Source organism: Notechis scutatus, chromosome 12, assembly GCF_049901735.1.
Source record: "Notechis scutatus isolate UNSWTSFEM ecotype Mainland chromosome 12, rNotScu1.2, whole genome shotgun sequence".
NCBI classification, from domain to species: domain Eukaryota; kingdom Metazoa; phylum Chordata; class Lepidosauria; order Squamata; family Elapidae; genus Notechis; species Notechis scutatus.
In genome coordinates this window covers 2,074,607-2,099,944 of record NC_142020.1, presented here as the reverse complement: position 1 = coordinate 2,099,944, position 25,338 = coordinate 2,074,607, and the positions used below count along the sequence as shown (strand labels likewise).

Genomic DNA, 25,338 nt, shown 5'->3' with positions numbered 1-25,338 from the left:
GATTTTCTAAAGGTGTGAACTGGGCAATTCTATTAAAATCCAGATTGAACTACTTTCCCTTCTGTCCTTTCCTGTTCCTGAGAAGATCCAGAGAAACAAAAGACAGTTTATTTTTTAGTGCAAGCGAGAAGGTTCCAAGGTTCTTCTAGGATCAGAAGAATCCAGATGGAAAAATGTAGAACCAGCTCAAAGACCCCGTTGAAGCCACCAGCCCTTCATCCCCAGAAGGCTGCTACCCAAAACACTGTGGAATACCAAGGAAAATAGATGTTCCTCAGTTCTTCTCTGCATGAAAGCCCTGCTGCTATTCTTGGCCACTCTCGTCATCGAGTTAGATACAGCCAAAGCTGGAAAAAAAACACCCTATAGCCTGTAAATTTGATTTCCCAGATAGACTGCAACAGAATTCAAGTTTATTCTGATGCTTTGGAAAATAGACTGAGCTTCCTCTTCTTTGAGGGACTGCCACAAAAAAGGGGGGACCAACTAATTTTCCAAAGTCCCTGAAGGCAGGATAAGAAGCAATGGATGGAAGCTAATCAAGGAGAGAAGCAACCTGGAACCAAGGAAGAATTCCCTGACAGGGAGATCAATTAACCAGTGGAACAACTTGCCTCCAGAAGTTGTGGGTGTTTTGTCAATGGAGGCTTTCAAGAAGAGACTGGACAGCCATTTGCCTGAGATGATATAGGATCCCCTACTTGACCAGAGAGTTGGACTAGAAGACCTCCAGGTCTCTTCCAACTCTGGTATTCTTTGGGCCTTTTTGAAATCATCTCCTCCCCAGGGATGGGATCTGACTGGTATAACTACCGGTTCTGTCTATTAGCGTTGCGCACGCATGCGCGAGTCGCACGGATGCAATTTACGACCTGCTGAGCTGCCCGGACACCTGAGCAGTGCTGCGTGCAAGCCCTTTTTTCCTGCTTTTTCAACTGCAGCTGTGTCGTGCAAAGCAGCTGCGGTTGAAAAAGCAGGAAATAAAAGTCAGGTAAGAGCCCGGGAGGGAGGGTGGGCCACAACAGCAGCAGACATAGAACCGGTTCTATGCCTGCTGCTCTTCAGAACTACCAGTTCTACAGAGGTGGAAAGAACCGGTAGAAACCCACCCCGGCTCCTCCCCCTTCGTGCCACTTCTCTTCCCTGGCTTCACACGGGTCCCCCTGTCCCATCAGGGCCTTTTCTCCCTTACACAAAGAGTCGCTCAAACACAGACTGATTCAATGGGGTTTTATTGGTTTCCCTTTAACATCTCAAGTGCTTCAGATCATCCCACGGCGTAGGCGGTACACGAATGTTAAACCCGAAAAGCGGATGTGTGGCGAAACATCTACCTAGACACAGAGCCACCTTTTCAGATTCCTGAACCAAGGGTGACATTAAATGCTCGTCCGCTGGGAGAACTTTGGCAGGAATGGAGGGGAGGGGGCGTTTCTGCCCCTGACACCTTGACAAAGAGTGTTGAATATGCAAGAGAATACAGAGCCCTTCCAAAGCCCACCAAGGCAGCTCAGAGCCACCTCTCTTCCCGCAGTGTGGGAGGGAATTGGATTCCAGGCTGTTTAATGCATGCACACAAGAACACACAGCCTCACCCCCAGAGCCTGTCTCCTTCGGGGCATCTAGAAAGGAAGGAGCGGGGCATCGCCCAAGTCTTTCGGAAGCACTCAGCTTCGTGTTTTCATGCTTGGATTTGTTCCCAGATGCTATGTCTGGATCGAGGCCACAGTCCAAGGCTGTTTTCATGGTGATGGAGGGGGTGGGCGGGGAAGGAAGAGCCATGGGGGCCCAGCACCACTTTCCACCTTCTTGACAGGCCTCTAAATAGTCACCCTCAGAATCGTTCCCGGGGTCCTCTTGGCGTGAAGCCAAGCCCAGTATTCCGTCTTGGCAACTGAACGAAGAGGGAGGGTTCTTGAGGGCCCCCATGAATTCAGACCCAGGCCACAATCGGTTGGCCAAACAACTGGCAGTTTAGGATGCGGAACCCTAAACAGCCTCCAGTTCAGATCTAGGCTGCCCGTGGAGAGGGAGCACAGCGAGGGTTACTCTTTAGAAACAAGGTTTTGCTGGTTACGCCATCGAAGGGGAGGGTGGGTCACACATGCAGTCTCAATGTTACACCTCTGTACACACGGCATCTCCGGCGGTCCGATCCAAGGCCATCCAGGGACAGGTTGGGCTCAGACAGGAGTGGTTCGTCTGTTAGCGGGGTTGTTATGCAAAGATTCCTTGAACTCTTTAGGGAGGGAGTTGTGGATCTGTAAAAAACCGTGATCTCTCTCTGAGTTCAGCAAAGTCCCAATAGTCACCTTGGAAGGATCCCTGGAAAGAGTGAACATGGAGATGTCGGTGGATGGGATGGTGTTAAAGCCTTTGCCAATGGGAGACAGGTCCCTCGACCGAGGCTCTGTGGAGCGAGAGCTGGATCGCCGTCGGAACCGGTACCGATAGGTGGGCAGGCGGGCAAAGGTGGACTTCTTCAGGAGGGCCACGGAGTGAGATTTGGCCCGGATCTGGCGGTGCTTCTCGATGTACATGTGGACAGCAACAACACCAACCATCTCGGCAATGATGAAGGAGAGGGCACCAAAGTAGAAAGACCACCCGTAGGAATAGCTCTTCTTGGAGTCACTCTGCCCGGGGTCCCCTGCGTTGGCCGAGATGTAAACTATGATCCCAATGATGTTGCTGAGCCCTGAAAGGAAGAGCAGAGAGCAAGGCAACGTAAGTTGGGTCTCTGGCATCTGAAAAGAGATACAGTCCAGCTCAGCATCTGCTGCCACTTTCTGATGCTCTTGGTCAATGTTTTTCAACTTTGGCAACCTTAAGATTCTGGACTTCAATTCCCAGAATCCCCCAGCCACATCTCACATAGACAAACTGCAGACACCTTTCTAGTATCAGTGCTGTAAATAGACCTGTAGAGTTTCCCGTGAATTTACAAATTTCCATTATGTCATCCTTATGCTTCACCACTTAAGAGTGGCAGAATACAATCACAACCGGCAAGGTGTTCAACCACTGAAACCAGTGTGCATGGTGTTTATGGGTCAAGACAAGGAAATTCTGGGTCTATTTAGGATCCTTCCCCCATGCTTTCCTAGCAACGGAGGAGACCCCACAAAGTGCTTCTGTTCTGATGCCAGAACTCAGGAGAACTACCGTATTTGCCGGCGTATAAGACGACTGGGCGTATAAGACGAGCCCCCAACATTTCCACTCAAAATATAGTTTTTGTTATATACTCGCCGTATAAGACGACCCCCCACTTGGAGGCATGCTTTTCAAGGCAAAAAGTCGCCTCATACGCCGGCAAATACGGTAAGTTGTAACACTTGGGGTATTCTGGATATAATTCTTGATTGACACCCCCAACCCCTTTCCCCCAAACTTACAAAGCCACCAAAATGCTTTAGAGAGGCAGCTTCGCCTTTCTCAGGCTGGCACTCAATTCCTCTCCCTTTCTTTGTGACAGCCCCGCGTGCGTGCCATCGGGACTCCAAGGGTGGGGATGGACAGCTGCCAACTCTCTCTCTCTCTCTCTCTCTCTCTCTCTGTGTGTGTGTGTGTGTGTGGGTGTGGAGGGTAATTCGCTATCTCTGGCCTCCGCTCGGTTTTAAAGTCGCTTGGCCGGTTCCCAAGTCGCAGCGCGCTGGCCGGGAGACGCGGCGCCGGGTGGAAGCTCGGTGCAGGGGAGGCAGATCTTTCTCTTAAGCGGGGAGGGAGGAGGGGACAAGAGGAGGGACGGGATGGGACAGGGGGCGGGAGGAGGGCGCTCGCCTTCTTCCACCGCCCACCGGACCCTTTCTTCCCAAGGGGACCCTGGAAAGCAGCTCGGGAGCTGGGTGGCCCTGCCCAGCGGGGTCCCATCAGGAACTTCCTGAGGACATCCCCCCGCCCCCAAGCACAGCCCTCCCGGTCTTTCAAAGAGGGAGGGAGAAGCGGAGGAGCAAATTGCCGCCCCGCCCCGCTGCCCAGAAGGAGGGGCGCCACAGTCCACCCCCACCACCTTCTCCCCCCACTCCCTGGGCCATTACGCGCTCGGGGCTGGCTGGGCGAGCGGCCCGCCAGAGACCCTCCGCTCCACCCCCACCCCACCTCCAGATTGGCCTCCGCAGCGCCCGAGCCGGGCGGAGGGTGGGTGGGTGGGTGGGAGGAGGAGGAAGAGAGACTCCGGCTGGGCTTGAAGGGGCTTCGCAAGTTGCGGAGCTCCGCCCGTCGCTCTTGCACCGAGTGACAATGTATTTACCGGCGTATAAGACGACCCCCCACTTGGAGGCATGTTTTTAGGGCAAAAAGTCGTCTTATACGCCGGCAAATACGGTATATTTCCTGGTCCTTTTTGACCCTGGGAGCAGGGTGGGATGCTACTGGTTCTCCCCAGTTTGGGCGAACCGGTTGTTAATTTTATGGCTGGTTCGGTGACCTGGCAAATCCCATCCCTGGCTGGCTCCGCCCACCCCACCCTGCCCACCCCAGGAGTCCCCAGATGGCCCATTTTGGATTCCACGTAAGTGCAGGGCCCGTGTAGAGGCTTGGGGAGGGTGAAAAATGCTCCCCCCGGAAACTCCGGAAGGCCGGAAATGGGCCTGTTTCCAGCCTTCAGAGAGCCTCTGGAGCCCAGGGAGGCCATTTTTGCCCTGGAGACTTGAGGAAAGCCCCTCCCGAGCCCAGGGCGGGTGAAAACGCCCTCCCCGGTGGTGCAGGAAGCCGATTTGGCCACACCCACCCAGCAACCGGGCAGAGAACTGGTTGTTAAATTTTTTGAAGCCCACCCCCGCTGGGAGGGAGGTCCACCTATGGAAGATGTGGTCTGCATCTGTCTCGTACAAAACCTTTGAAGGGCAGCTACAGATCCCTCATGGAGAGGGAACTTCGTCCGTCGGAACCAAAGAAGCAATTGGACCTTTTTATCCTTTTGTTTTTAATATGGTATTAGCAATGGTCACCACCCATAATCACTCTATGAGAGAGCTGGGTAGTTCCTAAATATGATAAATAAATAAATAAAAATTCAAGTGACATCAAGAGGAACAGTGGGTGAGACGCTCTGCCCAAGGCCAGGGTGGGCTGGCATCTCCTGGATCTGTTTTTTTTAAATGTTGTATCTGATTTTTCTTTTAAAGAGGCCACAGACTTGGTTCAGACTTGGAATCAGAGGAGCAACAGGAAAAATGCAAGATGGATTTCAGTTATGAAGATAAGACGGTGTTTCATGGATGTGACCTTGAAGGTGTGGAAGCCCGTGATTAAATGTGTAACATGCATAAAAGGCATGTATAAAAATTCTGAAGGCAACATAAATATGATGTCATTCTTTCCGGCTCCTTTCATGACATCTGCACAGCTCCACATTTGGCTCTGTGAAATCACTGTTTTCTAAGTCTTGCAATTCAAAATTTGAGTTTATTTTTACTTTTGCAGTTTCTTAATCATTGAGCCCATAAAACTGGCCTCATGTAACAGTTCGATATCCTTTCCCTTGTCTAGCTTCGCACAGGCAATGTCCAAATGTGATTTCTTTACTTTATTAGATAAAGCCAGTCGAGGTAACTGCAGGCTGTTATTAGGGCTTTAGTGCTAAGAGCAGCCAGCGGTGGCTTAGGCAATAAACCATGGTTGAAATACATTATGACTTACTGTAAAGCACAAAAACAATAATTGTGGCTTGTTAAAACAAATCATAACTTAGTATAACGAGTGAGTCTTGTTTTCTCCGCCTTCTCAGTGGTGGTATGCTACCGGTTTGGCCCAGTTCCCCTGAACCGGTAGTAAAAATTACTACCCGTTGAGCCCAACCAGTAGTTAAAAAAAGCCTCCGACAATCAGTTGGGAGGATAAAAGACCCCAAAGCGAAAAGCGCACGGGAGGGTTGCTCCTGGCTTTTTGTTTCTTCCTCCTCTCAGCTGATTGGCTTGTTAGGTGCATACGTGCGCATGTGCACACACACAATCACCCAGCGAACCGGTAGCGACTAAGCTAGGATCCCACAACTTCCCCTTCTGTATCTTACCTGTACATTCTTTGGTCATCTGCTCTGATCCCCTGGTATTATATTTTTTATGGAAAATGCTCCAGCATGAAATCATCCTACTTAATGTTGCAAGGTTATTTCAAAGGGCCCTGAGCCAGGCTGGTGTCAAACGTGGTGAATTGCATAAAAATGGAACTCACCTGCGGAAACGAAGAAGATTCCTGCGCTCAGGATGACGTTGAGTTTGCTCTTGTAGAACTCACTGGCCGCCACGCAGAGCCCCCCGAAGAACAGGAGTCCCACGCTGAGGAGGGGGAAGATGCTGGAGGCTCTTACGGCACCTGGAGGGAGACAAGGAGAGGGTTGGGGGTCTGGAGAGGGCAGTTGCAGGCTGGTCCAGAGCGAGACCATCCCAGGGTGGCAGCAGCCTCTGCAGAGAGGCTAAAATGGCAGCGGTGACTTTGCAGTCAAAGCCCATTTTGCAGATGTCATGTGGGCTTCAAAAATTTTAGCAAAGGGTTCTCTGCCCAGTTGCCTGGGTGTGCGTGGCCATGGTGTGCATCGCCTAGTCGGCCTCCTGCACCACAGCGGGGGGACGGGGACATTTTTGTTTTCCCTGGGTTCCAGAGGCTTTTGTCAAGCCCCTGGGAGGGTGAAAAGGGCCTCCCTGGGCTTTGGAAGCCGGAAACAGGCCCATTTTTCACCTTCCCCAAGCCTCTGCATGCACCCTGCCCTTACCTGCATCTAAACCAGGCTAGGTGGAGACTCCTGGGAGGGGAGGAGAGGGGTGGGTGGGACCACCCAGGAGTGGGATTTGGGGGTTTTCTGAACTGCACAGAATCTTAGCTAGGGGCTCTCCTGAACCCCTGAAAACCCTCAGCAGCCCATCCCTGACGACATGGATAGAGACTTCGATTACGGCTACCAAGTAGACTTTTTCGGCCAGCGTAGAGAAACCAAATTGCTTGCTATCTCTTTCAGCAGACCAACCCAGCCATTGGGGGGGTATCAGCACATCACCTGTGTTGGGTTTGAGAAAAAGGCTAGAGGAGAGACACTGTTTGGATTATCTGCTCGGAATAACAGAATTGGAAGGGACCTTGGAGGTCTTCTAGCCCAATCCCTAGACCAGTGGTCCCCAACCTTTGTGGCATCACGGCTTGGCTGGTGGGGAGGGAGAGGGGAACTGGGCCACGTGAGTGGCAGGCCTGTGCGCGCACACACATGCATGCAGTTCACATCCTGCAAGCAGTTGGGTGGCGCGCACACACATGTGCACACAGCTCAGCTGCAAGTTGAGCTGCATGCCCGTGTGTGTGCGTGCCACCCCACCACTCATGTGGCCTAGTTGCAAATGAGCCACAGCCTGGTGGTGGGCTGCAGCCCAGGGGTTGGGGACCCCTGTCCTATATAATTCCAGACAAATGCTTATCCAATCTCTTCTTAAAAACTTCCAGTGTTGGAGCATTCACAACTTCTGGAGGCAAGCCGTTCCACTGGTTAATTGTTCTCACTGTCAGGAAAGTTCTCCTTATTTCTAGGTTGCTTCTCTCCTTGATTCATTTCCACCCGTTGCTTCTTGTCTTGCCTTCTAGTGGCAGCCCCTCAAATATTGGAAAACTGCTCCAACAGAAATTAGTTAATGAAGGTAAACATCACTAATTATTTCACTGCTTTAGAATGAATGCAGTGCTTAGCAAAGGGTTTAGGGTCCCTGTTTCAAAACAGGATTTGGACACACCCCAATTTGACTCCCCCCATGCGGCCCACAGTGTGGTTGCCCCACGTGTGGGTGAGACAGCCGTTCCTGACTGAGTCGCCCACCTCTTGCCCCCATCAGGATCCCTGAACTTACGCAAGAGATACTCAGCCGCATCCTGTTCATAATCAGCATCTTCTGGAAAATGATTGATCTGCTTGCAGATTCCTCGGAAGGTCCCTGAGGGGGTAAAAGCGGGGGTGGATGTAAGACTCTCGGAAGCACCAGGATGCTGGACCAGGCCAGCCAGGGCTGTGAAGGGCCCTGCATCTCAGGACAACATAGCCCCTCGGCCTGGCTCCAGGAGGGGAGAAAGAGGAGGCCGAGCTACCATGTGATGCTCTGGGACAAGGCACGGAAGCAACTCAAACTTTCCCCCAAATGCTCCCACATTTATGGCAAGTTCTGGAGCAAAGCGCTTACACGCACACCCAGCAGCCTCTGGCTGCGAGTAGTCCAGCAAAACACTGTTAGCACAATGGCTTCAAGGCAAGAAGTCCACGAAGCAAAGGAACAAGGCAACGATAAGGCAAGAAGTCCAGCAGACTCCAGACGTCAGCAACATCACACAAAATTCCATGAATTCAGCGCTTGTTCCTGACAAACAATCCTCCCCACAGTGTCTCCTTAAGTCTTAGTCCCCAGGTGTGCCTTGTGAAGAGGGGTGGGGCACTCTCCTCCTGAGTCGTCGGGTTGGCCTGTGCCATTCCTGACTTCTCTCCACTCTCCGTCCTCAGGGATCAGGAGGGGGTGGTCCTTGCTCATCGCCGGAGCTCCATCGCTCCTCATCTCCACTGCCTGCCCTCTCTCGGTCATCCTGTCCCCGTTCCTTCCTGCTGGCAAGCCATCCCAAGCCCCAGGGAAACCATGACGGTCTGGTCCTGCTCCGAAGCCCATGGGGCCACCCATCGACCTCCATTGGCTCCAGCCCCAGCTTGTCCTCCTCCGCGGACTCAGACTCTGGCGGGGCCATGACACACCGTCCATCCTCCCAGGCCATTCTAGAACCCTGCACAACGTTAAAGTCCTGCCATGCTGCTTTTTAACCGAGTTGGTCAAGCTCCAAGCCAGCCCAGCAGTTTGCACTGAGCGTTCTGTGCAAGGAGCCCCCCCTTGACGTTATTGCCCCCCTCTTGCCCCTTTAGCAGCCCTCGGGAGTTGTGCAGAGAATCACCCACCAGCAATGACAGACAGAGAAAATGGACCTGCAGCCACCACTGAAGGTGGGCAAGCATCCCAAACCCGTGTCCAGAATTCATTTAGCTGCTGATTTCTCATTCAAAATTTTAAACTCTTCTCCTGGAGAATCCTTTTAAAAGAGTTCTATAAAATTAGACAGAAAGCACTGACATACAGACAGATCCGGCCCTCCAAATCAGGGATCTCCAACCTTGGCAACTTTAAGACTTGTGGAGCTTTGCTTTGCTGGCTGAGGAATTCTAGGAGTCCATAAGCCTTAAAGTTGCCAAGGTTGGAGACCCCCCTGCTCTAAATCCCACCCCCAGGGTCAAAAGTCGATGCCGGGACCACATTGCCAGTAATTCCCAATCACCCCTGGTACAACTCATGCAATTCTTAGTCAATGGTGGTATGGGCTGTGCACCTTGAGTTTTACATTCCAGGGTTGCCTGAGGTGGGTTGAATTTAACACACTGTAAACATACATACATACAAACACACCAGTAATGGGATTCTACTGGTTCGGCCTGGTTCAGATGAACCGGTAGTAAAAAAAACAACAGCTACCGGTTCAGCTAAACCAGTATTTCTTTTTTATCCTCCCGACGATCAGCTGTTCTGATGATCAGCTGTGCTGGGATCCCCCTCACTGTCTTACTGCTTCGCCCAGGAGGCTTCCCTGAGGCCCAGGAGACCAAAAAATGGAGCATGGGGGGGGGGGGCGTGCTTACACGCTCCATATTTTGCCTTCCTGGGCCTCAGGGAAGCCTCCTGGGAGCAAAAACAACCCCCCACCCCGCCGGCCAGGAGGCTTCCCTGAGGCCCAGGAGGAAAAAAAGAAACTGCACGAAAAATGGCCACTCCCACCTAGCCACGCCCACAGAACCAGTAATAAAAATACGTGCATCCCACCCTTGAAACACACACACACACACATGCACACACACAGACACACACCTTGAGAGCATCACCTCAGCTCATCCCCTGCTGGCTGGGCTCCTTCTGGATTATCACCCCCATCACATACTCCTAGCTTTCCTGCAGGGCTGCTCCTCTGCTTAACACTGATTCCTTTATTTAAATTGATATTGCTGTTGTAACAGGATTAATCCCTTGAGGAGACAGCAAAGTTTGGCAATCTCTCCAAAATTCAATTGAAATTCGGTTAAGGAGGCTGAAAGCAAAGCGAGGCTTACCTCGCCCCCACACCTCCTCCCCCCTCCTCCTCCTCCTCCTCCCCCTCCTCCTCCTCCTCCACCCCTGAGCCACCCTAGTGCAGCTGGACCTAGCAAAGACCACCATGGTTGGTGCCCCTGGCCAGAAACCTCCCGGTATGCAAGTGTAGCTTTATTTTCAATAACACAAATCTCTAAGTTGCTCGCAAGCTTGAGCTGCTTCTCCTGGTTGTAACTTCTCTCCTTCTGTCTCCCCCCCTCACGGCAGATGGAATCGGCTTTTGCTGTGTAGGTAACATCTGTCTACTTGGAATCATAATCCACAAAAACAAAGACAATGACAAACCAATTCATGGATGTTCCTGATTTCCTAACTCTGAAGTGACCCCATGGTCACCTCTAACAGCACCTGGGATGACTCTGCCCTCAGGTTGTGACAGCTCCCACCTGCATAGACTCTCCCCCTCGGCCATGTTTTAACAGATTAACAGAGTTGGAAGGGACCTTGTAGGTCATCTAGTCCAACCCCACACTCAAGCTGGAGATGCCACACCATTTCTGACAGATGGCAGTCCAGTCTCTTCTTCAAAGCCTCCAGGGATGAAGCTCCCACAACTTCCAAAGGCAACTTCTGTTCCATTGGCTGGTTGTTCTCACTGTCAGAAAATCCCTCCTTACTTCCAGGCTATATCTTTGATTGATTGGTAATGGGTTCATATTTATGACTGTTGCTGGGTCCTGGGTTCATTGACAAGCAAAGTCAATGGGGAATCTAGATTCACTTAATGACCAGGCATTTGGATCTTTCCTTCCTCCTGCTGTATTTGCAGACATTATTTCTTGCTTGTTTAGTAAGGAACACTAGATCACAGGTTAACCATAAAAGATTGACAGCATTGGAAGGGACCTTGTAGGTCATCTAGTCCAACCCCCCCTGCTCAAGCAGGAGACCCTACACCATTCCTGACAAATGGCTGTCCAATGTCTTATTAAAAAGCCTCCAGTGATGAAGCTCCCACAACTTTGGAAGGCAACCTGTGTTTCATGGGTTGATTGCTGTCACTGTCAGAAAATTCTCCTTATTTCCAGGCTGAATCTCTCCTTGATCAGTTTCCATCCATTATTCCTTCTCTGGCCCTCAGGTGCCTTGGAAAATAGCTTGACCCCCTCGTCCTTTCTGTGGCAGCCCTTTAAATCTTGGAAGACTGCTATCCTGTCTCCCCTGGTCCTTCTCTTCCCTAGACTAGCCAGGCCCGGTTCAAATGCAGCATCCAAGCTTCCTGCATCAAAGCAAGGGACTCTCTAGGGCTGGAGGTGAAGACTGCCCTGTGGTGGGATCAGTTCTCTACATCTTGAGTGGTTGACTGACCCCATTTCTGGACGAAGCGCGAAAGGTCTTCCTGCGCATACTAATTGGGCCTCTTGGCCCTGGCAGCCTCGCGCTCACTTCCGTTGGAGTCCTGCTTCAGATCTTCCTTTCGGGCCATCCAATTTAACTTGCCCTTGGGCCAGGAGACAATCTTGCTCAGGCCTGCGTCCCATGATGGTGATAACAATGGACAAAGTTGCACAACAAACGTTCCCCTGCACAACCCCCTCCCCCCTGAAATCAGGCCAGCAAACAACCATGTTTGATCTAGAGATTGTGGCAGTCAGCCTGGAGCTGCGTTGGCAGAACTTAGAGGCCATCTTAGGATTGCTCTATAATTTAATAAAGGGAAAAAACCCACAAACAAATAAAGTGATCTTCCTCTGCTTGAATTCACTTATCAGTTTCCATTCCCCCATCCCTGCTTCCCAGTGGCCTTCTGCGCAACAAGAGCTAATTGCAATATCAGGAATATTGCCTTGTAAACAGTTAGAGTTCAGGCTACCTAGGAAAAAAAGTCTGACCACAAAGCAGCCTCCAAATTCAAATCTGATGTTTAGGCACACCTGGTGTCCAGTCCTCTCTCTTGAGAATGTATGTGGGGTTTGTTTCTTAAGGAAAAACTCACAGCCTGCTGCCTTCTTAAAAAAGTTTTGCTCGGGTCATGGCCCTCCGACAGCTCGTCTTCAGTTCTCTGCATTTAGGGATCTGCATTGATATTTTCTCAGTATTTCTTTTTATATCCTCACAGAAATAACTATCCTGCCCTCCTCCTCCTGCCTACACCACAGTCGCTGCATCCATTGACATTTTAGAATGCCAGCACTGAGCTTTGGGTTACGTTTCACATCTCTGATAGCTTCATTTTTTGTGAGTCCTTCATTGTGTCTCTGTTTAAGCAGTTGTCATAAAGGGTAGGGCTGTTTTCAGTTGTGGCAGGAATATTCCGTGGCAGTGCAGTGCATCATGCCAAAAATCTCCCCTCTAACAATGGTATAGGCACATGGTCGTAGCTAGTTTCAGTGAATCGTCTAGTCTAAAGAAAAGAAGGACTAGGGGAGACATGATAGCAGGGTTCCAATATTTGAGGGGCTGCCCCAAAGAAGAGGGAGTCAAGCTATTCTCCAAAGCACCTGAAGGCAGGACAAGAAGCAATGGGTGGAAGCTGATCAAGGAGAGAAGCAACCAGGAATTAAGGAGAAACTTCCTAACAGTGAAGACAATTAACTAGCGGAACAGCTTGACTCCAGAAATTGTGGGCTCTTCATCACTGGAGGTTTTAAGAAGAGTGTAAACAGTCACTTATCTAAAATGGTATAGGTTCTCCTGCTTGAGCAGAGGGTTGGACTAGAAGACCTCCAAGGTACCTTCCAGTCTATTTTCTATTCTATTCTATTCTATTCTATTCTATTCTATTCTATTCTATTCTATTCTATTCTAGCTTCTATTCCTATTCCTATTCCTATTCCTATTCCTATTCCATTCCATTCCATTCCATTCCATTCCCTTCCATTTTCTATTCTATTCTATTCTATTCTATTCTATTCTATTCTATTCTATTCTATTCTATTCTATTCTATTCTATTCTATTCCATTCCATTCCATTCCATTCCATTCCATTCCATTCCATTCCATACTACTCTATTCTGACAATGGAATACCAAGTGGCCTTCGAGAAACTTAACTGCCTGTTTTGCAGCTTAGTTGGTATTAAAACACCTAGACCCTAACGCCCCATTTATCATTCAGACAGATGCTAGTGATGTGGCTGTGGGGGCATCGCTCTTGCATTGAAATGAATAGGGTGCCCTACAACCGTGTGCCTATATACTTCCAAAAAATTCAACGAGACTGAACAGCAGTGGGCGGTCTGTGAAAAGGAGGCTGATGCAGTTGGAGGCATTTCCTGGGAGGGGGCAAAACACCTTTTGAGGTGTGGACTGATCATAAGAACTTGGAAGCCCTAAAGCCCCCTGGAGGCTGTTGCCCAAGCCGATCCCCTGGGCTAAATATTTTAACACTTTAAATTTCACCTTGTCTTACCTCCCAGGAGGAAAAAACTTCCTAGCAGATGCTTTGTCCAGAATGCCGCAAGGTAACAGCTGTAAGCCAGATGTGATCAGGCCAATCATTCCATCCTGCCAGCTTGCAGCACCAGTAACCACCAGGGTGGAAGCAAAAATGAAGACAAAGATGTAGAGAGGATTCTAAAGGCAGCACTAGATAATGACAAGTGGTTCCAAGACCACAAAGGTGAATGTACGGTGCAGAACAGTAATAGCCTGGGTAGGAGCCAAGTTATACATTTCCGAAAGTCAACGATGAGTAGTGGTAAAGAAAAGCCATGATTCTAAAACCGTGGGACATTTTGGTTTTGTAAAAACCCTACACTTAACCAAAGGGCAATTTTAGTGAGCATCACTTAAAGAAGACATTGAAAGCTATGTAGCCATATGTGTCTCGGCAAAACAACAATAGGGAACAACACCAGGATTCCACCAACCAGTGACCAGAGTCCAATGTCTCATGGAAGGAAATTTCTATGGACTTCATAGTGGAATTCCCCAAAAGTTTCAGGGAACACAATGATTTCAGTGATAACCGATCTATTTTTTAAACAAGTACACTTTGTGTGTTGTCAAAAAAATCCCTTCTGCACACACCCTGGCTAAGCTGTTTGTGCAGTATATCTATAAATGGCGTAGTATTTCATAGCAAATAATATCTGATTGAGAAATGCGATTCGCTTTAAAGTTCTGGCAGAAGTTTTAAAAACATTTAGGAACAACCCAGGGGTTTAGTTCCATCCAGAAACAAATGGAGGCTGTGAATGTATGAATGGGGCCCAAGAACAATTCAGGTATTATGTTAATAACCAACAGGACAACTAGATGTACCTCCTCCTGTTTGCTAAAGTGGTTTACAACAACTCCATGCATAGCAACACTGGTTTCGCCCCATTCAAAGTAGCTAAGGGACAGGATTTTACATCCATGCCTCAATTGCCCCTAGCCGCCCCTTCCATTGCACCTTTGAAGGATTATGGATTATGCAATTACAAAACACCTGGCCATTGATGAGAAAAATGCTAGAGGAAGCAAGGGAATCACATGAAAAACAAGTGGATAAAAAAACCTAAAGATTTTAAAATAGGAGATCATGTTTACCTGTCCATTAGATAGGTGCAATCCAAACAACCTTCCAAAAAACTGGGACCTAAGTATGGTCCTTTCCCTATTAAGAGGATTTTTAAGCCAGTGTCTGTTGAACTTGAGCTGCCTTAGATGTATTCACTGAATTTTTCATTGCAGCTGCCTTAAACCTGAAATCTTCTGCCCACTATGGCCAACACTGCCACCCCACCACCACCTGAATCTCTCATGATTGCGGATGAACAGCATGGAGCCTCTGTGGCACAGTGGTTAGAGTGCAGTACTGCAAGCTACTTCTGCAGCCAGCTGCCTACAATTTGGCAGTTCAAATCCCACCAGGTTCAAGGTTGACCCAGCCTTCCATCTGAGGTGGGTAAAATGAGGACCCAAACTGCTTAGAGAGGGCTGTAAAGCACTATAAAGCGGTATATAAGTCTAAGTGCTATTGCAATTTTGAAGTTAAAGACATATTAGACTCCCGTAGGCATTGTGGGAAACACCAGTACTTCGTTGCATGGGAAGACTTTCCTCTCTCCAAGACTATACGGGGGGATGTGAAGTACATTTGTGTCCAAACTCATAAAAACCGATTTCCACAACCGATATCCTGACCAACCAAAGTAATTTGTTTATGTAATCATGTGTTTGTTATTTTTTCCTTTCCCCTCTTTTCTCCTTTGCAGGCCCAATGCCCCTGTTATTGTGGGGGGTGGCATATCAGGTCCACCATCTTTGGCTTGGCATTTCACTGGTGTCCTCCCATCAAAGGAATGGGGGGAGGGGACAAATGGGCATGTGGGAATGGACAGAGAATGAAGAAAATAGTTTTGTATTGATGCACGAGAAACTCAGATTCCACCTGACTTTACTGCAACCAGCATCTTTTAGTAAAATACCTTTCACTTCAATCAAATGGAGTTGAGAGCTTTTTCTTTCCTAAGATATCAGACTGGGGCAGGTCTGTGTTCTGACCCACGCCTTTTTCCGATAAATCAAACACAAATTCAAAAGGAACAAAAAACTTGCAATGCTTTTACAAAATAATTAGCTGTGATAAGCACAAGCCTTGCCAAACTGTGCGAGACTGATAACAGACAAGAAATAATTTGCAAAATAAGAATCTTCAAATATAAACTCAGGATACTGGAATGTCCATGAGGCTGTAGTTTCAAAATGTCTTTGCCTTCTGCAAAGTACGCTTGTTTCACAGCTGGCTTTTATCTTCTTGAAGGAGGGACCATTACCTTGCAGCCTTACTCCCGAGTCACCCATGCTGTTGTAACTGCTCTTTCCTATGAGCAATCCTGTGTGCACATGCACTTGGCAGAGGCTCCTTGGGAACCTCCTCCTCATTGCTGCCAGCCCCCACAATCTCTGAAGGCAGCAGTCCACTCCCTAATGGTCCTGGCCCCTCATCTGAGTCCTCGCTCTCCTCAGCCGTCTTCACCTGCTGCCGGCTAACCACAACAGTCTGACATCCTGGGCTGTGTCAGTATATACTCGTATATACTAGCCTCTTCTATAACAACAAACCTATCTAATCAGCAAAACCCCAAATCAAAGCTTCATTTCTCCCCACCTGAAGCACAAAGTCCAGAAGTGGTTTCCAAGCAGAAACAAAGTTGATTGTGTTTTTTTCTGTAATCAAAACCATCCATTTCGCTACCTCTGCTAACTCCATCAACTTTTGCAGCCAGTCATCCATTGTGGGAATCACAGTATCCTGCTCTGGCTCTGCTTTCCCAATTTGGAAATCTCATGCTTCTTAGAGAATAAGCTCAGGGTGGACTTCAGGGTCAAAATCCAAGGTTAAAAAGCCATTCCAGGAGAGGCATGGGCTGAAGGCAGCAGAAAGAGGATCCATACAAATTCTCAGTCAGGACAGAAGAAGAGAACATAAAGGGATATTGGGCAAGAAGACATTAGAAAAGAAGGAAAAAGTCCCTAAAGGAGAGAGGCTTTCTGTTCTATAGTCACAGACACTCAGCTTATTCCTTCTTATTTAAACTGTTCCCTTTGTTTTCTAGTTTGTTCCATTGTAAAGACTCCCATAAGAGAGCTATGTTGCACACCTCCTTTTCTAATAAACAGTTTGATGGATGGTGCATTCATGCCTTGCATGCTGGAAAACAGTCGTAATATTTAAGCAAGCAAGCTCTACCATGACCCTTTGGGCTACAGAAGTGCTTGAAGACTCAGAGGACTCAGAGCCAGAGAACATCTCCTTCAAGGACACCCACTGAAGGGTTTGGCATAATTACCAAGAATTATAGAGGTTCTCCAGAGTTTGACCTGTCACAGTAACACCATCAGATTTTCCCCAAAGGTGGTTTTTCAAAAGGCAGCTGGATGTTTTTCCTTGAAGACATTTTGCTTCACACCCAAGAAGCTTCCTTGGTTCTGACTGAATGGTGGAAGATAGATTGATTTATATACTATACAGTCATCTGTTCATTAGCACTCTTTCTGAGAATCATTGAAACCACTGGAAGGTTATCTGTGCCCTCAGGATAACCTGAAAAGTGCAAATGGGTGTGGAGACTTATTGGAACTGCTTAAAGGACTGTGTTGTACACTGGAGAGTGATGATGTTGTATATCTCCCCTTCTGTTGTGAGAGGGCTGTACAATCTTAATGCAGATGGCCTCTTTGAATCAGAACTGAAGAAGCTTCTTGGATGAGAAGTGAAACATCTTCAAGGAAAAACCAAGTCTACTTGCCTTTTGGGACAACCATGACCTGGATGACTGAGAATCTTCTTGGACCATCAACTGTTGGTTCTTTGGATTTTGTGCTTTTAAGGAGGATGTTGAAAGGTCATGTGAAGAAAACCGAGAGAGGAGAAGAAGAGTTAAGTCTTCCTCAGTCAGCTCTGGCCCCAGTTATAGGAAGGGGAAACAAACTCACCAGCTGAAGAACAGGACCAGCTGGGACCAGTATGGGATTATGGTGCTGGGCATATTTCATTTGGAGCCAAAGAGGGGACTTCTATACTGCAATTTTCTTGAGAAAACATCTCAGGTCCCTTCTCCCTTCTCCCTCCCCTCTGAACTTCCCTCCCTCCTTCCGCAGCTCCTAGGTGTCATCGCCTGTGGTCTCTTCCATTCATCAACCTTGCGAGTGGCTGTGCCAATGGGATGGCACGAAGAATCTGCGAGTTTGGGAGCCCGACTGTGCCCTCCCCAAACACGTTGGCCGCCTACACCGAGAAGAGAAGCGAGTGGGATCCATCAAGTCACACCCACCCACCCACAGAGGAGCTCCTGAAGGAGCCTTCCCTCCATGGTGTTGCTTAGAAACCTGGTGAGAAAGTGCCAGAGAAAGGACATGCTGCAGAACGAAACTCATGCATAATTTTTAACAGAACCTTTTTAACTGCCGCTTCAGTCTGGCTTTCCAAAGTCTGCTCGTTATCAGTAAAACACTACCTGGCACCTCCACCAAACCCTGCACAATTCAGATTTACTGGGGCAGGTCTACAGTTCAGCTTCTCCAGAACAGTGGCCCACCTGAGCTCAGGTTTGGGCAACGTTGCCAGTCCTGAAGGCTGGCGTTTTTGCAAGACAGCGGGGTTTTTTGGGGGAGTTGGTGGATGGGGAAGGTAGGAAGCTACCTTTATGCATCTATCCACCCTTCCCACACATTTCCTCTATTGTCTACCACCTTCTTAATGAATTTCGCCAGAGCAGTTGGGAAGGAAGAAAAAATAGGGATGCACCTGCTGCTTGCTGACTCCCTGCAGATCACAGGGAGTGTCTGAGGGGAATAAGAGAATTTTGGGGCAACAGCAAGAGCGGGAGGCAGGAAGTGGGGAAACTGTCATCTGAAGCTTGTCAGCAATTATGTCCTCCTCTGGGACCTTTCGCACGCCTCTATTTTGCTCCCCAACATATTTAAGTTGACATGAGCTGTTTGTTACAAACTGTGTGAAAAAGGTGCCACAGGTGAGACCGGGCCCGCTCTGCAAAAGGCAGGGACTAATAACTTGAAGAGCAGAATATGCCGAGATTAAAGAAACTATTTTTGTATAAATAAAAGGAAAATGTTATCACCAAAGAAAAGATTTTTATCCATAGGAGCAAAAATATTCTGGTTTTAGTAAGCTGTTGGCTGCTCCTGAAATCATGTGGTTACATATTCACAGCAGTGGTGGGATTCAAATTTTTTTACTACTGGTTCTGTGGGCGTGGCTTGGTGGGTGGTGGTGTGGCTTGGCAGGCGTGGCAGGGGAAGGTTACTGCAAAATGCCATTCCCTCCCCACCCCACTCACCTGCTTTCCAGCTCCCTTCTCCTGTGCAGGGCAACCAAAGGAGACCCAGCCCATCAGCTGGGACTCAATGGGAGGCAGAGAAGAGATGGGGCAGGCAGGACCAGTCAGAGGTGGCATTTGCTGGTTCTCCGAATGACTCAAAATTTCCACTACTGGTTCTCCAGAACTGGTCAGAACTGGCTGAATACCACCTCTGATTCATAGCATTGGTTTATGGGGGCAAAGCTCCCCAGCTCCTCAAAAACCACCCCAAGCTAGTTTTGGCTAACATAACTGCCAGGGACCTTAAAGCATTGGTCCCTAACCTTTCTGGTTTGGTGGCCTGGTGTATGGTGGGTGGGTAGAAGGATTGCTCTGGTGAGTGGTAGGCATATGTGCACAGATGCCCAGCTCCATTTGTGTGCAAATTCATGTGGAAGCACTCGCCACTCATGTGAGTGGAGCTGTGCCTGCTACTCACATCAGTGGAGCTTTACATGCGTGCATTTCCCCTCCACTTGCGTGAGTGGAGCTGTGTGCGCACTGCGTGCTTCCCTGCCACTCATACTGCCCTGTTCTGGACTGGCTGTGGCCTGGGTGTTGGGGACCCCTGCCTTAAAGCACCATGAGTGCAACATGAAACAGTTAGTTCACTCTCCAACTAACCAACAGGAGCACAAAAAAAATGGCATCCAGTCTGTTTGGCTTTGCAAAACATACACATATTTGCAACTGGGTGGCACCAAGCCCCACCTCGGCCATCATTCTCCCGGCTTGTTTGTGAAGCAATAGAGAAAGTATTTTTTTGAACCTCTGAACAACAGAGAAGAATCAGGTGCTGGGACCAGGATGAGTCAAGAGCTCCAGGGAATGTATTGGAAAACCAGATGCACGTTGGCTTCCTGCTGAATTACAGCTGAGCAGGAAAGTAATGGGTTTAATTTCCTACGATTCATCACAATCACAACCCTGATTGTGTCATCCCAGGTCTGACACAAATTTCGTATGTTGGTTTCACTTCTTCTGCTCTTGGGGCAGCCCTGGGTCCCTCTCAGAACCAACCCACATCAAGGCTCCAGGCGTCCTTCTTCCAGATGTGGAGGGAGATATATGACAAGGGCAGCGCTACTAAGAAGAGCAACTTTGCGCACGGAGGGTCCCAACTTCCAGTTTGGTGTCTTGGTGGTTTGTTTTCCAAGAATCATGTTGGGAAACACCTTGATGACCTTTAAAAAAAACTGCTGCCAGTCTATATGTGTCCTTAGGTAGTCTCTCCCAGTCTGTTGTTGGCATTCATTTATCATGCAGAAGAACAAAGGAAGAAATACTTCAATTCCCATTATCCCCACCGAGGGTGGTTTTGGGGCATAGAAATCTGATGCAACTGGAGGGCTGCCAAATTGGGAAAATTTGCCCCACGGGGGGGAAGAAAAATCCAAAGGAGAGCCAAAACCCTAGATGGGAGCCAAGTACTACCAAAACTTCCCTCGGTCATCTAATGGCGCTCTCTGCTGAGAAGGCTTGTGGGAGCCTTTTCAACCAGAATCCATGCAAAAGCACCAATCTTGTTCTTGGGCAGTGGGCCAGTTGAATTCTTCCTTGTTCTGAGTTTAGAGGGAGAGACAAACTAAAAATAAGGATGAATTTTCTGACCCTGAAAGCCACGAAACCATTCCGGATGAATTGACGATGGTTCTGCTGAGACCGGAGCTAATGACTGTGGCAGGATGCAGGCAAGAGCCATTGAGGGGAGCCGCTTTTTGTAATTCCTTTCTGGACAAGGGGAGCACTTGGGATTGCCCACATGCGCTTCGTGCAGTTTGAAATGTATGGCTGTGAATGTTGGACCATAAGGAAGGCTGAGCACTAAAGAATGGAGGCCTTTGAACTCTGGTGCTGGAGAAGACTTTGGACTGCAAGGCCATCCAACCGGTCAGTCCTAGAGGAGATGAACCCTGACTGCTCCTTAGAAGGCCAGATGCTGAAGATGAAACTCAAAGACTTTGGCCACCTCATGAGAAGGAAGGACTCCCTGGAGAAGAGCCGAAGGCTGGGAAAGATGGAGGGCAATAGAAGAAGAAGGGGATGGCAGAGAAGGAGGGGGCTGGATGGAGTCCCTGAAGCAGTCGGACTGAGCTTAAATGGACTCCTGAAGATGGTGGAGGTCAGGAAGGCCTGGAGGAATGTTGTCCATGGGGTCGCAATGGGTCGGACATGACTTCACAACTAACAACAACAACTTCAGACAGTTGCTCCTTAGGAGGAGACTGCAAGCCAGTGGTCTAGGGCAGGTTTAAAACTTTGTGAGAGGAGGGGACACCATCTTGGCTCCAACCACAGCACTTTTAAGGATGCTGGATTTGCATACTTCCTTTTTTTAATCACTTGTGGAAATTGCTGTTAATATTTTGTAGCTGTTATGAACCTTTGGATTGGGTGAGTTTGCTTCAATTGTTAATGAAAGAAGTTTTAAATATAAGTTTAAGGAACAAGGAAGTTTTGGAATTAACAGCAAAAGAGTGATTAGAACAACGATTTCTGAAAGTTACAAATGGACTAAGGATTTGAAATAAGATTTCAAAATTAGTTATAAGAATTCTTCCCCTGGGAAAGTGCTGTTTTGAACTCTTAAAAAGTTACATAATAGGAAGAATTTTGAAGGCTGGATCCTAGAAGGAACCAGAAGGAACTAAAAATACATTGAAAGGAGAAAAACACTTTGATTTGATTTGCTAATACAGAGTGGAGCAAGATATTCAGCATTGGGTGTATTAAAGATTATTGGTGAACAATGGACTTAGAAGTTAATTTTAAGAGCGTTTGCTAGATAGATTGTGTTTAAAAGATGCTATGGAAGAGAACAAAGTTTTACATGTCAAAATTGACTGATTTGAAAGTGGATTTAGAAATTATAGGCTACAAGAATGATATGGAAAAAGATGCTACACTGGAGAGACAAAAGTCTGACTAATTAAAACATGTATAAAAAGGATATACAAATAGCAATCTTCCCCAAAAGGACCTGTAATTTTTCTAGATTGGATTTACAAAAGAGAGTTGTTAAAGCTTTGAAGAATTTTGTGAGAAGGAACAAAGGAAAGATGAAAAAAATCAAATTCTAAGACAATATTTGAAAAGATTAAAGATCAAGATTGTTAAAAATAAAAGGGAGAAATATAAAATTGATTCTTTTGATCAATATTAAAATAGATATGTTATCTCGGGCAACCTTCAATGGACTTTTGCTGATCAGAACTGAACGAGGCTTTAAAGATTAGTTTACAGATAAGACTGGATTATGGGAAAAGAGAACTTTTGTTGTATTTTAAGCTAAGGTGATAAGTTATACTTATGGTGAAGGGGGAAGTCAATTTTTATATATTTCTTTTCCTTTTCTATAACATTTTTCTTTCTTTTCTATTTTTTCTTTTCTGCACTTTTGATGTTTTCCTTTTCTTCTTTTCTTCTTATTAGTTTGTATTAGTTTGTATATTTTCAATTGTAATATTTAATATATTTATTATATTAAAAAAGAGAAAGCCATGAAGTAGTGAAACATCAGCCTGTCTCCAGGAATTCCTGTCTCCAGGAATTCACTGGAGAATTCAAGCAAAGACTGGATGCCATTTGCCTGCTCTGGACTGAGAACAGAAGATATCTGGGGTCCCTCCAACCACCTGAGGCTATAACTTTACCTTCACTACAAATGGCCCTCCACAAGGAAGGGCAGGCCAAGAAAGCCCCTCCACACCCTGCTGGGGATTAGAACATGGAATAATAGGGTTGGAAGCAGAGGTGGTATTCAGCAGGTTCTGAACAGTTCTGGAGAACCAGTAGCGGAAATTGTGAGTAGTTCAGAGAACCGGCAAATATCACCTCTGACTGGTCCGGCCCAAATCTATTCTCTGCCTTCCATTGAGTCCCAGCTGATTGGCTGGGTCTTCTTTGGTTGCCCTGCACAGGAGAACGGAGCTGGAAAGCAGGCTAGTGGGGTGGGGAGGGAATGGAGATTTTGCAGTGACCTTCCCCTGCCACACCCACCAAGCCACGCCCACAGAACCGGTAGTAAAAAATTTTGAATCTCACCACTGGTTGGTAGGGACTTGGAGGTCCTCCCTGCCCATGGCTGGAGATCTTACACCATTCTGGACTTTCTTTGGGCTTGATGGGATGGATACATGTGACCATAGAAAGGATAACAGAATAATAGAGTTGGAAGGGACCCTGGAGGTCCTTCGGTCCAACTCCTGTCCAAGCAGGAGATCCTATACCATTTCGGAGATGGAGCACCCAGAACTTCTGAAGGCAAACCATTCCACACACTGGTTAATTGTTCTCCCTGTGAGGACGTTTCTCCTGGAGAGACAGGACTGTGGCCAGCAAGCTGAGACCACAAGAGGCAGCCCTCAGGGGGGGGTTCCCTTGCTGCCCATCAGCTGGTTTCGTGACGGCACCCATCCGATTTATCCATGACATTTATCTTGGACTCTTAAGGAAGCGCCACTCCACCCTATTCATTAAAACCCTACAATGGTTCCCATGGCAACAGCTTAGTCATGTAGCATCCAGAAATATTCTCAGACTTTGCAGGAAACTCTGTGGGATGATAGTTAAGCCAAGAGAAGATTGCTTCCCAACTGGGCAAGCAGGCTCTTCAGGTCGGACTGCAGAACTGAGCCACAAAGACCCACAACAGCTGCCGGATTTAGGTCTGTCCATTGCTGCCTCTTGCTTGCCTGCAACACCACAGTTGTGCATTCAGATGTGACCCATCCCATTATCTGAACCAGAACAACCTGCTTCAATTCATCAGACCTTTTCTCAGGTACCACACAAAAGTTGGGCTAACCTAACCCTAGGAGTCACCCAAGTTTAACTCTTTTCCCACCATTTCAGAATAATCTTTTGCTGCCTTAAAAAATATATAATTCAAATTGAAGGTGTGCGTGTGTATTTGGGCAGAAAGAAGCAATGTTTGATTTGGTGTAAGAACAGCTGGAAAATATATTCAGAGGAAGGAAGGATGCATTTTAGAATACAGCCCTAATACAATTCTTCTTTTGAGGGGTTAGGGGTGAGTTCAAGGCTGTTCTTCTAACTGCTGAGATGGCGTCAAGGAAAGAATAATTGTCCTAATAATGAGGTGGAGCCCCCAATTGGAGGAGGCCACCAGTGTCAGTAGGCACTGAGAGTGCATGGAGGGAGCAGGCTCTCCCTACTTTACTTTGGATCTCTTAGGAGGGAGAAGAATCTCCTGTTTCTCATGTGTAGCACCTGCCTTACCTGTAGCAATAGCCCTCACCAGGCAGAGCTGAATGGAAGAGCTGTTGATGAAGACCTGGGATCCACATAGGAATTTATGAGTGGGTGGACAGATTTAAAGGCTATTTTTCTGGTTTGATGTCTACGTTCCTGATACTTTTAGTGTGGTTTGTACTCTGCCCTCTGTTTTGGAAATTCAGGAGGGAGAGAGAGAGAGAGAGAGAGGGAGGAAGGCAGGCAAGGGAGACCTTTCAGCTGCCCGTGGCTTTCATTTGCCCTGAAGGTGGAAAATATGAGAACATTCTGGAAAAGGAGGGAGCGAGAGAGCAGAGGTGGAGGCCTGGCGATGGAGGCACGGAGTTGCAAATGGCAATTGAAGCCTGTTTCATTCATGGCTTCTGAAGGGTGATGGGGCAAGGCAAGGAAGAAGGTAAGTGCTTCCAGGAGAAAGTGCATGTGGGAGCCAGCCCCAAGAGCTGCTGAGCTGGGGTATCTGGAAGGAATTTGAAGTGAGGAGAATCTTTCCATTATTATAAAGCCAGTGCATTCCTTCAAACCAAACAGATCTCCAAGAAAGGAAAGTCAGAGGTCCACGGATTGTTAAGATCTGTTAAAAAGAGCAATGAGGGAGGACAGGAGAGTTGGGGGAGGGGGGCTGAACCCAAACACAACCACAGAACCTCGGTTGGGATCTCTCTTTACCATCTCTCCCCCTCCCCCCCACATAATGTAAAGTGGGCAGTTCTGTCCACCTGGAGTCCCAGGTTCTTCTTTGTCCTCCCACGTGGCTTTGGAAGCCCTCACAAAGGTAATGGTCTGCTAGTCACATTTCTAGGCTCTATCATATCACAAGACCTAAAATGGACACCTAACATTAAAAACGTCATCAAAAAAGCACAACAAAGAATGTTCTTTCTGCACCAACTCAGGAAGCTCAAACTGCCCAAAAGGAGCTGCTGATCCAGTTCTACAGAGGAATGATGGAGTCTGTCATCTGCACCTCTATAGCAGTCTGGTTTGGTTCTGCAACCCAACAGGACAGACACAGACTTCAGAGGATAATTAGGACTGCAGAAAAAATAATGGCTACCAACCTGCCTTCTATCGAGGACCTGCATGCTGCATGAGTCAAAAGAGGGCTGTGAAAATATTTACAGACCCCTCACATCCCGGACATAAACTGTTTCAATTCCTACCTTCAAAACGACACTATAG

The 25,338-nt window shown here is 47.8% G+C and overlaps 1 protein-coding gene across 1 annotated transcript in view; it reads right to left on the bottom strand.

The window, feature by feature from the left end:
- Positions 1-1,216: 1,216 nt before the first annotated feature.
- The window catches only part of CACNG3 (calcium voltage-gated channel auxiliary subunit gamma 3), a 78,681-nt gene continuing 54,559 nt past the window's right edge, over positions 1,217-25,338 (bottom strand). Inside the window, exons 2-4 of the mRNA XM_026684388.2 lie at positions 7,833-7,916; positions 6,178-6,318; positions 1,217-2,698 (exon numbers count right to left, since the gene is read on the bottom strand). Coding sequence (XP_026540173.1) covers positions 2,184-2,698; positions 6,178-6,318; positions 7,833-7,916 — 740 coding nt within the window. The 3' untranslated portion in view covers positions 1,217-2,183. The remainder of the gene's footprint in view (positions 2,699-6,177; positions 6,319-7,832; positions 7,917-25,338) is intronic.